Raw genomic sequence first — 12818 nt, forward strand, 5'->3', positions numbered from 1 at the left:
TTAAAACACTCAATTGTTTAAGGAATTCTTCAGATGGAACATGTACTTAGGTCACCTCGGCTGACTAATGCAGTCTACGATTTTTCTGTGATATTGTTGGTTACCTTGCTACCTAAATATGGGTATTTAGTCCACTATTTCTTCACAATATAGCCCCCTATATAGCACAGTGCTTCCTCTTCTATTACAGTGCTGGTTGTTTTCTCAATACAGGCAGTTCCCGGGTTACAACGGGTTCGGCTTACGATGTTCCAAGGTTAAGGGCGCTTCTCAATTATATTCATCAGACATTATTTCCAGGGTTACAACGCATGTTCCAGGGTTACGACGCCTACAACGCTCATCTGGCAGATGAAATATGACACCAAAAATGCAAAATAATCAATATTGGAAGGTTTTTTGATGAAAAATACAATAAGAATGCAGTTTACATAGTTTTCAATGAACCCAAAGCATTAAAAGTAAGGTTTTCTTAGTATTTTTTACGATGTTCCAGCTTACGACGATTTTCGGCTTACGACGCGTCTCAAGAACGGAACCCCCGTCCTAACCTGGGGACTGCCTGTATCTGCATCAACTAATTCTCAGTTTCAACTTCAAGATTTCTGAACAGGATACTTATTCAGCAAATCTCTAAAGAAAGTTTTCTGTCATCTGACTGCTGGAGATTACCATCGTTTCCAGTCACATTTCTTAGCATATTATCTTTCAACTCTGCATTAGTATCAGTATTATCACTAATGATAGCCATATCTTTGCCTATCAGCAAACTTCTAAATCTGTAATTGAAGCCTAGTGAGTTTGGATGATTCATTTGTCTTATATTCCCCAAAAAATGCTCTAAACAATCCTCATTCAATCTCTGAGATAATAGGTATCTAACTTGAAGGAGTCTTTCAACATGCTGAACAGGACGATGGTCAATTTTTATGAAAGTATGACATCTTTCTGAAATGTATATAGGCAACTTGTCTTTACAGATTTTACTTCCTTTCCATGCATGAAATCAATAACTTTATACAGGATTTCTGTTTGTTGTTTCATGCATGTCTCAAAACTAATGTGCATTTTTGTGTCCCCATACTTGGGATTTGAGTTCATCACATTGAACCAATCATTGATTAAACATTATAAAATCAGATGTTGGCTTCCAGTTCGACTTTAGCAATCCATTGTCCCCAAGATATCTAGAGAACTAGCACATGATTTTGACAACAACTGCACTGCATACTTGACACGTTGCCTCACTGACTCTTAAATGCTTTTCATTGACCTTATATGCTAAACCATAATCTGAAATACTGGCAATGGACATTTCATCAATGCTTACATCTGTGTGTGGGTGAATCCAGTTACTCTGGCCCTGCTACCTCAGTGGTTGGATGTGTCAAAAATAACCCTTTGAGTGGCTGACCTGCTCTAAGTGGGTCCTGGACCCAGTGAATGATCATATGATGGGGTAACCTTGAACCACCAGTGCTATTGATGGTGGGTTTTTTTTTCCACATGGAGTACTGGGAAATTGTGTGTTCAGGGATTTATATATCTATTTTTTTAGTGGTGATTTGTGAAAGAACTTGGGAATATTGTTGGTGTTCTGATGATATTGAGATCTATTGAGATCCAGTCGAATCCTAAATACTGGAGGCTTCTTGAATTTAGACAAAATGGCGGAAGGAAACAAAGATGATAAGACTTTGCTTCATAAAATCACTACAATTGCATCAGGAGTTCACCCTTTTCAAGGTATTGTGGATGGCATTCTTTCTCAGCCAGTGCAAATTTTTATTGAAGGAGTGAATAATCTTTTTAAATGATGCCAATAGAATTAAAAATGATCCAGAAAGCCTTGTTGGATTTCGATAAAGGGGACTTAGCACATCACTGCCATAGCTTTCAGCATACAAGATGCCGGTCATGGACCGAGCTCCGGGCATCTCTTAGAACATCCTACAGGACACAGGAATACGGGGATATGGTCCAAGACCTGATAAACTTAATTCCTATACTTTTCCCGTTTTAATCCATCAAAATAATTATATTTTCAGTGCCAAAGGTCAGTGCTCAAATGCTTACACATTTATTATTTTCCTTATAATACTGAGGACATTGTTACACTTCTTCAAAGTTGTATGATGTCATCATTGCCGGTTTCTAAAAACTTTTTCCACAACACTGGAAACTTTGGCCTGATTGTTTTTGGGTCCAAATTATTATTTTCTATTTCCTCGCTTAACCATCTCATGAAAGATGCCCCAAGACTCTGAAAAAAATGAAAATTGTAAAATGTATAGATGAAGATATTTCAAAAAATAAAACTGATGCATGAAGCCATACATTTTTTTGAAAACATCACATGCACCAAAAATAGAAGTACACTGGAACCTTGACATACGATTGCCCTAATATACGAATGTTTTGAGATACAACAGAAAATTTGCAAAAATATATGCTTTGATATACAACAAAATATTTGAGATATGATTTTGCGATGAGTGATAGTTGTATAGGCGACCGATAGTTGGCGTTCGGTCTATTTGTTTGTTGGTGCTGCATCGTCAACACGTCATTGTGTAGTTCGTTGTATTTGTGCCTATTTTTCGTGTTATTTTGTCTATTTTATTATAAACCATGGGCCCCAAAGCTAAAGACAAAGCAGGTGATAAGAAAAAACCCAAGAAAATGATCTCGATGGAAGCAAAACATGAAATTATAGCAAAGCATGAACGTGGCGTTTGCATCGTTGACTTGGCAAACGAGTATGGTCGAAATCCTTCTACAATATCTACGATCATCAAGCAGAAGGAAGCTATAAAGAAGCTGCAACCTTCCAAAGGCATCACCATTATTTCTAAACTACGAAGTGATGTACATGATGAGCTGGAATGGCTACTTTTACTATGGATTAAGGAGAAGGAATTGGCTGGTGACTCTGTTTCGGAAGCGATCGTTTGCGAGAAGGCTAGCAGCATCTTCAAAGACCTTAAGCGAGATGCAGCCGAGACGGAGGGAGAATCATCTCAAGGTGGTGAGGAGTTCAAAGCCAGTCATGGATGGTTTGACAATTTTAAGAAACGAACGGGCGTTCAATCTATCATTCGTCATGGAGAAGCATCGAGTGCAGATGTTAAGGCGGCTGAAAATTTCATTAAGGTGTTTGAAAAACTCATTCATTAAGAAGGATATTTACTGCAACAAGTGTTTACTTGCGATGAAACAGGCTTGTTCTGGAAAAAGATGCCTAGATGTACGTGTATCACGGCAGAAGAAAAGTCTACCTGGCCACAAGCCTATGAAAGATAGGCTCACGCTTGCCCTAGTGGTGACTTCAAAGTGAAACCGTTGTTAGTGTATCACTCGGTAAACCCGAGGGCCTTCAAAGCTCATAAAGTGATGAAAGAAAAACTACAAGTTCTATGGCGTGCAAATAGTAAAGCATGGGTGACCCGTCAGTTTTTTATTGAGTGGATGAACTTAGTTTTTGGCCCTGCAGTGAAGAAATACTTGACCGATAATGGTCTGCCACTTAAGTGTGTCCTTCTGCTGGATAATGCTCCAGATCACCCTCCTGGCCTTGAGGATGACCTTTTGGATGAATTAAAATTTATTAAAGTTGTCTATCTCCCAGCCAATACAACGTCTATCCTCCAGCCCATGGATCAGCAGGTGATCTCCAATTTTAAGAAACTTTTCACGAAGCATCTTTTCAAGCGTTGCTTCGAAGTCACCGATAATACTAACCTAACATTGAGGGAATTTTGGAAAGATCATTACAACATTGTGATCTGTCTTAGGCTTATAGACACTGCCTGGCAAGGTGTTACTAAAAGGGCATTGAATTCAGCTTGGAGAAAACTATGGCCTGATGTGGTTTTAGAGCGAGATTTTGAGGGATTCGAACCTGTTGAGGAGGAGATTGTATCCATCGGTCGATCCATGGACCTGGAGGTAGACGTGGCAGATGTTAACGATCTCGTCGACGAGCATGCTGAGGAACTCATGAAGAGGAGCTGAAGGAGTTACAGACGATTTCCCACTCGGAGGTAATGATGGAACTCAGCAGTGAGGAGGATGTCGAATTCGTGATATCCTTGGCAAGTGGCAGGAGGTGTCTGATTTTGTTGAAAAAAGATAGCCAGAGAAATTGTCTACAGGGAGAGCGAGTGCCTTATTTAATGATACGTGTCTCACATTCTTTCGTAACATTTTAAAAGGGAGGCAGAAACAGACCTCTCTTGATTGTTACTTTATGAAGGTCTCACGCAGTGAAAGCCAAGATGAAAATGAGGCCAAAAGGCCCAGACCTGAAAGTGATGAGAGTCAGGAAAGAGGCCAAAAAGGCCAGACGTGAAGGTGATGATGAGTAAGTGTTTACGTAATTCACAAAAAATTAAAAAAAAATAAAATAAAAAATAAAAAATAAATAAAAATTAGTTTAGCAATGTTATTTCATTTGTGTTTATTACGTAGTTGTTAGTGTACATACGTAAATAAAAAGAGAACCAATCGTTCCCTGCCACCCCTCCCTACCTTCTCCTCCTGCTGGCCTCACAGTCATCTTTTGTTGTGGTAAGTAAAATTCCTTTCTTTTTTTTATTGATTTTATTAACATTTACTATCATTTATCACATTACTATGTTATTTTATCATTATGTGTGTTATTACTCTTTTATTTGTGTATAAATTGTGTATATTATATGTAATTTAGCTGTGTTTTGGTGTGGTTTCATAGCGCTAGAACGGATTAATAAATATTACATTATTTTAAATGGGAAAAAAAGCTTTGAGATACAACTGTTTTGATATACGACGATGGTAATGGAAAGAATTAAATTCGTATGTCAAGGTTCCATTGTACATCACTAGTTTTTATTCTGAGCGGTAAGGAAGTACCTCTTAAAAAATAATATCATGCTATGAAAAAAAATCAAACTAGCTGCCAAGCATAAAGACTGGAATTATTCTTTGCAATTGGCTCTGGGATATGAGGTATGGACTGGCTATGGAGGATAGAATCCACATATTCTATCCTTTAGGCTTTCCAAAATAACTTGATTTTGGTGTAACATGACATTTTTATAATAAAATCAATTTTGTATATATTTACTAAGTAATGACATTGCTATAAGTTCCACTTATGCAGCAGCTTGAATTCAAAATTTCGCGGGCAAAGCTTCAAGACATTGTGTAGATGACCAGTCCCACCCACTAGCAGGAGAATAGCAACGATTGTACAGAAAGGTCAGTTTGTTCATGCTTTATGTCCATCATTGAGGAGGAGGGTGGGCTCCGATTCTGTAATTACTTGGTAAGCATATACAAAAGTTTATTTGGTAAGTACATATGCAAAAATTTAATTTATTGAAAAAATGTCATTTTTATATAAGAGACCTACCTACCAAGTAATTACATAGCTGATTCCCACGTTGGACATATTCTACTCCAAAGTATTATGTAATAAACTGAAATACAAAAGTTGCTGGCATTGAATATAAAGCTTGTCATTCCTTATCAGTCAAGAGAGCTACTAGGACACTGCCTGGGTTGCTGCTCATCTTAACCTGTAGTGGTGTAGTGGCATAGTCAACTGTCACCTACTACATAAGTGGGAGCTTTACAGCAAAGGTTCATGTCCAAATGCTGGTAAATCATGATAGGTTACCTACACGTGCACTGCACCCCCTGGCTCTACAAGACTCAACACCGTATTACAAGGTGAAGAATAGGAGGAAAATCCTATGCTTCCTTTCTCCACAGTGCTCCCCCCCTTTTACGCAATATTAGGTTCCAGAACCTGGCGTGGAAATGCAAAAATGACAGAAATGCAAAAATCGCCTCTAAAAATCCTTACAACTGGCTTACAACTACCATATACAAAATACCCCACAATCTAAAATGCTTATAACTCTATTTTACCATTTCACTACTTACATTGATAGTTCAAACAAAAATATACTTTAAATTATCATACTAAAAGAATCTAATAATATTTTTAAACAAATACACCCCAAACTATCATCCCAAAACATCCTAAGGCATCTTAGATTTGTACCCTATTACAACTGTTACTCTTACGTATATACGCTCCTAAAATGTTTATAACAATGATTTAATATTAATATTAATGTAAACAGCAAAATATCTATAAACTGTTTAATACAAATCAAATAAATCTTATAAATAAATCTGTCTTACAGAATGTTTGACAACTAATCTAGTTACCTGTTCTGTATACATAAGCCGTTTCATCTCAGAGTACCATTTTCTCTTTTAGTACTGAAGTATTAATCCTTCTAAAGTGATCACTAATTTTTTTTTCTTTTAGGTATAACAAAACTGTTTATTCACTAATTACTGTAATTTTTCTTAAATATTGATTTTTATGATAAAAATTATTTACAGCCTACTTATAATGCAGACATGTATCTATTAAGCTCACTCCAGGTTGGGGCTCGGATTGAGCATAATAAGTGTACAATTCTGTGTGTGTGTGTGTGTGTGTGTGTGTGTGTGTGTGTGTGTGTGTGTGTGTGTGTGTGTGTGTGGGTAAGGGTAATGTGAGACGAATTTGAAACGATATTACCCCTCTTACGCCGATTGGACTTATTATACCGAGATAAATTGTCTGTCGAGTGCCGATTGGACGTATTGTACGTCAACATAGAAAAGTTTTTTAAAAATTTGTGGAAAAATACTTATAGGCCTACCAGGCGAAAACTTTTGAATCACACGCCTTGGGGGATGCTGGGAGCTCACGGATCAAGGCGTTGTTTTGTTTACAATCGTTACGCAGGCGCGCAAGCGCGAATTTCTTTCTTATCGCACTAAAAAAGTATCAGTGACACATCTCAGAAATTATTTCGTCACTTTGACATAATTTTTGCACCATTTTAAATTAGCCGTTACATGGAGTATTATATATGAAAATGTGCGCAATTTCATGTAGAATACAACAAAAAAATACTCATGATTGTAGCTTTTATCAGTTTTGAAATATTTTCATATAAATAACGATAAGTGCCAAAATTTCAACCTTCGGTCAACATTGATTCTACCAAAATGGTCGAAAAACGCAATTGTAAGCTAAAACTCTTATATTCGAGTAATATTCAATCATTTACCTTCATTTTGCAACAAATTGGAAGTCTCTAGCACAATATTTCGATTTATGGTGAATTTATGAAAACACTTTTTCCTTACGTCCGCACGGTAACTCTTCCAATAAATTTTTTCGTGCGATTGTCGTAATGTGTACACCATTTTAAATTAGCCGTTACATAAAGTTTTATATATGGAAATGTGCGCAATTTCATGCACAATACAACTAAAAACAACCCATGGTTGTAGCTTTTATCAGTTTTGAAATATTTTCATATAAATAACAATAAGTGCCAAAATTTCAACCTTCAGTCAACTTTGACTCTACCGAAATGGTCGAAAAACACAATTGCAAACTAAAACTCTTATATTCTAGTAATATTCAATCATTTACCTTCATTTTTTAACAAATTGGTAGTCTCTAGCACAAAATTTCGATTTATGGTGAATTTATGAAAAAAAAAAAAAACCTTTCCCTTACGTCAGCGCAGTAACTCTTCCTAAAAAAAATCAGAAATTTTTTTGTGCGATTGTCGTAATGTTTGCACCATTTTAAATTAGCCATTACATAAAGTTTTATATATGAAAATGTGCGCAATTTCATGTAGAATACAACAACGAATGATTGAAGGTTGTAGCTTTTCTCATTTCAAAATATTTGCATATAAATCACGATAAATAGAAAAAAAAACCACGTTCAGTCAACTTTGACTCTACCGAAATAGTCAAAAAACGCAATTGTAAGCTATAACTCTTACAGTCTAATAATATTCAGTCATTTATCTTCATTTTGAAACAAATTCTAAGTCTCTATCACAATATTTAGATTTATGGTGAATTTTTAAAAAAAACTTTCCTTCCCTCCGCGAGCGGATTCCCCGCCGCAAATCTCCGAAATGCGTATGTCGCATTCTCGTAATATTTGCTCCATTTCATATTAGGCGTTTCATAGAGTTTTATATATGAAAATGTGCGCAATTTCATGTAAAATACAACAATAAATAATTGAAGGTTGTAGCTTTTCTCATTTTCAAAATATTTGCATATAAAAAAATATATAAAAAAATTCGACAATTGGTCAACATTAACTCATTCGCGCATTACGAATTCATGCATCATTTTGTGATAATATTTTCTCTGTGATGTTTTGCTCATAGCGCGATTTGAATACAATAATATATGAAGTTTTGTTTTTGTGCTATCATATATCGCATTATTTATATATGATGATATTTTTTTTTCTTTTCTGATGGTTGCATACCAAACTTCAGGTAATGACAAAAAAAGGAGCCAAAAATGAACTCTTAATCTTGAAAACTAAGCTCGCTTTGATTTTTTGAAAAAAATATTTTTTCCGCTTCCGCGCTCACTCCGAGACCCCCACGGCATACGGGAGACAATTTTTATTATACCCCTTCGACGTAAGAGGGTTGCTGTAAAGGTTTTGAAAATAAAGCATGTTATATAACATTTAAACTATTTGCTAATTATATCAATTTAAATTTTATTTTCCAGTCTGCTTTAAGTGGAAAATAGATTTAAAATAATTAGTGAACATTTTAAATATTGTACAATATGCTTTATCATAAAGAAAATTTACAGCAATATCATTTCAAACACATCTTCCATTTATAATTACCCTTAGAGAGAGAGAGAGAGAGAGAATCAGACACCTATTATGCTCAGTATGGGGCCCAACCTAGAATAAGCTTAATAGATGCATAATTGCATTATTTCTGGGTTCGACCTGTGTCGGCCGGTGAAATGGTCCTGTAGCACGCATTTCTAGGTATAAATAGATTCTAAATATACCAGAGAAAAAAGCTAAAATGGAATACTGAAGTTACTACCCTCAGCTCGATCACCCAAGGGTGTCGGTATAAGCACTAGGGCAAGTGGAGGCCACTATCACAGGACTTCTGCCAATTAGAAGATTCCTTTCAAAGTCCCTAACAAGGCAAGAGCCGTTACAAGGACTACCACATCTACCTTTCGCTCGCTACTACTACCATCCACGCCCGGCATCTTCATTCCTGTAATTAGCGCATTGCTTTCCGCACGTGTCTCTCACTGCTCCCGTGTGTGTTTTTTGTCGAAGCTAAGTCTGCTGCAGAGCTCCCAGCTTCTTCATCCAAGTTGAGTATTCCATTTTACGTTTTGGTATTTTGTGTGGTCACGATGCATTCCCTTTTTAGCCCTTTTTGGCCCCTTTTGGCCCCTTTGTTTGCGCGAACCAGAGTGATGCTATTTTCATCCGCCATCTTGGGTGCATCATCAGACGCGTGCGTTCTTTCCCTTTGTTTGATTATGATTACTTTTTCTTCATGGTTTAGTTTTAGCTGTTTTTACCGTTTTTTCGTATTCCTGTGCATTTTCATAGCTCCTGTCGTATCTGGAGTGCTGATTTTACGTTATTTATTTATACGATGTAGGCTCTAACTCGCTCCTGACGTCCTCTGGGGTCTCTAGTTTATTGTTTATTTCACCTTTTCTAGCCTTTGGCTTTCTCCTCAGTCCCTCAGGAGAGTGTTTGTTCCCCTTTGTACATATTCTTTATTATGTCTTATTATATGTGTGTAGTGTATTTGGGCTTCCAGTTAGCCTATTGTATGCTAGCATTGTAGAGAGGGCGATTCCTCTCTCTCTCTCGTGATTTTTATGCATGCATGCTTTATTGTTTTTTCGATGTTAGCCAGCTATGCACTTGATTTTATGCACATTTATGATATTCATATCACTGTGAGGTTGGAAGTTTTGCTCTCCTTCCCTGGCTTACCCAACCAGACCTAGGCTAGGTTTTGGAAGGTAGGTCAGGTGACCCTACCCCTCTACCCCTTAGGCCCTCCATTATCACCCTCTGCCTGCGCTACGGTGCTCGCTGGGAGGACGATCCAGGATAGAGAGTCCCTCTTGTTGGGCCTAAATCCTCCCTACCTGACCAGATCGAAAATTTCGATTTTGGAGGGTTTTGGTGGGTTCCTTCCATCCACGTCATGACGTCCTTGGAGGTCTAACTAGCCTACCTGACTGGATCCGTACCGATCTCGGAGGGTTAGGCTAGGTCCCTGCTGGGTATATCCTTTTCCCCTTATTGTTCCTCTTCGCAATTCTTCCAGTGATTCCTCATCATTTCATTATGTTTATTATGTTTGTTTTATTGTGTATTGCCTTGGCCTTGCCTCCTTTAGGGTGCCAGTTGGCCTACCGTCTTCTGCCCCCTTTAGAAGTAGGCTAGTACAGCTCCCCGTAAGGTGGTGACCACTGATCTGTTGCTGTGGCCAGGCGTTCACGACTTGTCCACTCCTCTAAGACCAACCCCTCACCACACCGGTCCTGTCCGGCGCTGCCTACTAGCTCGCGGTGCAAGTAATCCTACAGATGAACGGCCGCTAGAGTATCTATCTGTCCGATGGGGGGGATTGGTTGAAGGGGAGTGACTACTTGTAGTTGATGTAATCTCCTTATTTATATCATCGGGCCCATATGTCCGCTGGTCAGGTGGGGTCTACCATCACACCAGCCAGCAGGCTATGCACCGGATTGTACGTTTTTACTGCTTTTACTGCCCGCCACTCAGTTGTCTATTTTCCCTGTTGTCTCCGCCTCCCCACTCACGTGGGGACGGATTTGGGCTCAGAGTTGCGTTTCTAGTCACCTTAGAATCGCTTCTCTCCCCCCGATGCGTTCAGGTTCAGGCCTAGGTCTTACCTTTTCCCCTGTTCCGCTCGTATCAGCCCGTCTCCGCCGGTGTTACTTTTATGATAATGAGATTATGAGACTCCGGAGTAGGGCAAGCCTTTAAGGGATTACACCGAATTTATTAGATGTTATTCATATGTATATTTCGTTAGACTCTGTAGGTATATCTCCGGACCCGTAGGGTTCCGACGTAGTGTGGTCTACCATCACACTCGCCAGGTAATAGATACTTTTCTGGGCTCAGTTCGTGTCGCTGCGCGAAAAAATCCTTTAATCCATTATTTCTAAGGTAAATGATCTAACAAATACCAGAGAATAAACAAAATAAAGAAAAAGGTCAGTATAACTGACTCGCTCACCCTCAAGGAGGGCGTTGGTATGAACACTAGGGCGAGTGAGACCACTACCACGAACCTCTTGCCAATAGAAATCTCCCACAACAAAACCCCACAAGAGGAGAGCCGACCCACAGAACGGGGCAGCAACTACTACTACTCCAACCCACGCTAGGGACTGCCGCGCCTCTGGTGGCCATCCTTTAAGTTAGACGGCCCGTGAGACGTTGGATTTTTATCTCTGTGTTTTTCGTGCCTTTTTTCGAGGATTTTTGGATATTATGGAGCGTTCAGCCATCGCATCAGCTAAGTTAAGTATTCCGAAAGGTTCCTGCTTAGTTTTTTCCTACCTTGAGTCAGTATTTGCCGTTTTTTAGGTATAAATGCGGATTCTCGGTCGGAAGCATGGCGACATTGCTCTGCCTCGTGGCGGGTTCGTTCTTGGTCTCCCATAACTAGAACCTTCCCTTTATTTTATATGTCTCTAGACCTGTTTATGAATATTATGTTAGGGGATCCAGCCTGCATTGGTTTTATGTCATGCATGCATGTCTTTCTTTACCTTGCTTAGGCATTATCTCTTCTATCCAGACCCTAGCCATAGCTCTTAGTATCGGCCCAGGCTAGCTTTGAGTGGTAGACTTTCTCTCGGGTTGGTCGTACACTCCTGGATTTTTTCTCCTACTATTTTTATTTCCCCTACTTTGGTGTTATTTTAATTATTTTAATTATTTTATTTGATTTTGGTTAGCCTAGGGCGTCTGGTACGTTATCTTAGCCTAGGTTTATTATATCATGGTCCCCATTAGTTTTGTTGCTTCCTTTTTATCAGTTTTGTTGCATCTACGGTTGCATCTCGCTGATCAGTTTGGTTGCATTATCCTAGGCTATAGATTTCGTTGTTTTATCGTGTTGTCGTTTCGTGGTCACCCTGTGATCGCGATACAGCCAGATGCCCATCCCAGTCACCCTGCCCTCCTCCCGCTCTCCCATAGAGCTGGGGGGAGGGAGGTCCGTCCTTGCTCGCTCCATCCGGGCCTGTCTCCCTCTCTCCCTACGCGGAGGGAGTAGGGGAGGCTGGACAGGCGCGGGACTGGGTATGACCTTGTCTCTCTGCTTCACGGTGCTCCGTTGTGACGAAGTAGGGGGGTTGGCCTCCCCCCTCCTTTGTTGCTCTGTTGCCCTGCTGTAGGCTCGAGTTTTGTTTCGCCCTCTCGCCCCTCCCCGGGTTGTCGGTGCTCTATTTTTCTTACCGGAGCTCCGTCGATTACGAGGGAGGGAGCTGGTATCCCGCTTGCGGGCGGACCTCAAGCGTGCAGTTGGTCTCATTTGTCTAACCATCCCGTCTCTTCGACACACCGGGGAGACGGATACCACCGCGATTCGGAATCGTTTCCGGAATTTAGTGCTATTTTATGCTTAAGTCTATCATAAGTTTATTTTAAGCTAGCTTAAGCTGGGTCCCTCCCTTGCCCCTGTTTTATACACCGGATAACACCGGAGCTATAGCCTATTCAGGCGATAGGGGAGGGGTTATGCCCAAAAATTTTTCACTCTCCGGCTTGCATTGGAGTTCTAAATTAGCCCTGTAAGTGATGTCTTTTATGGTACTCATGTATCCTTCCACTTACAGACCACCAACTGTGAGCATCCAGGATGCAACGCCATGCTCCAGGACCCCTGCGG

At 39.5% G+C, this 12818-nt stretch overlaps 1 protein-coding gene across 1 annotated transcript in view; it reads right to left on the reverse strand.

Moving 5' to 3' along the window:
- The window catches only part of LOC135198610 (uncharacterized), a 266022-nt gene that overhangs the window by 455 nt on the left and 252749 nt on the right, over nucleotides 1-12818 (reverse strand). Inside the window, exon 6 of the mRNA XM_064226348.1 lies at nucleotides 1-2263. This exon is cut by the window's left edge and continues 455 nt beyond it. Coding sequence (XP_064082418.1) covers nucleotides 2123-2263 — 141 coding nt within the window. The 3' untranslated portion in view covers nucleotides 1-2122. The remainder of the gene's footprint in view (nucleotides 2264-12818) is intronic.

This window comes from Macrobrachium nipponense, chromosome 22, assembly GCF_015104395.2.
Source record: "Macrobrachium nipponense isolate FS-2020 chromosome 22, ASM1510439v2, whole genome shotgun sequence".
Taxonomy (NCBI): Eukaryota; Metazoa; Arthropoda; class Malacostraca; order Decapoda; family Palaemonidae; genus Macrobrachium; species Macrobrachium nipponense.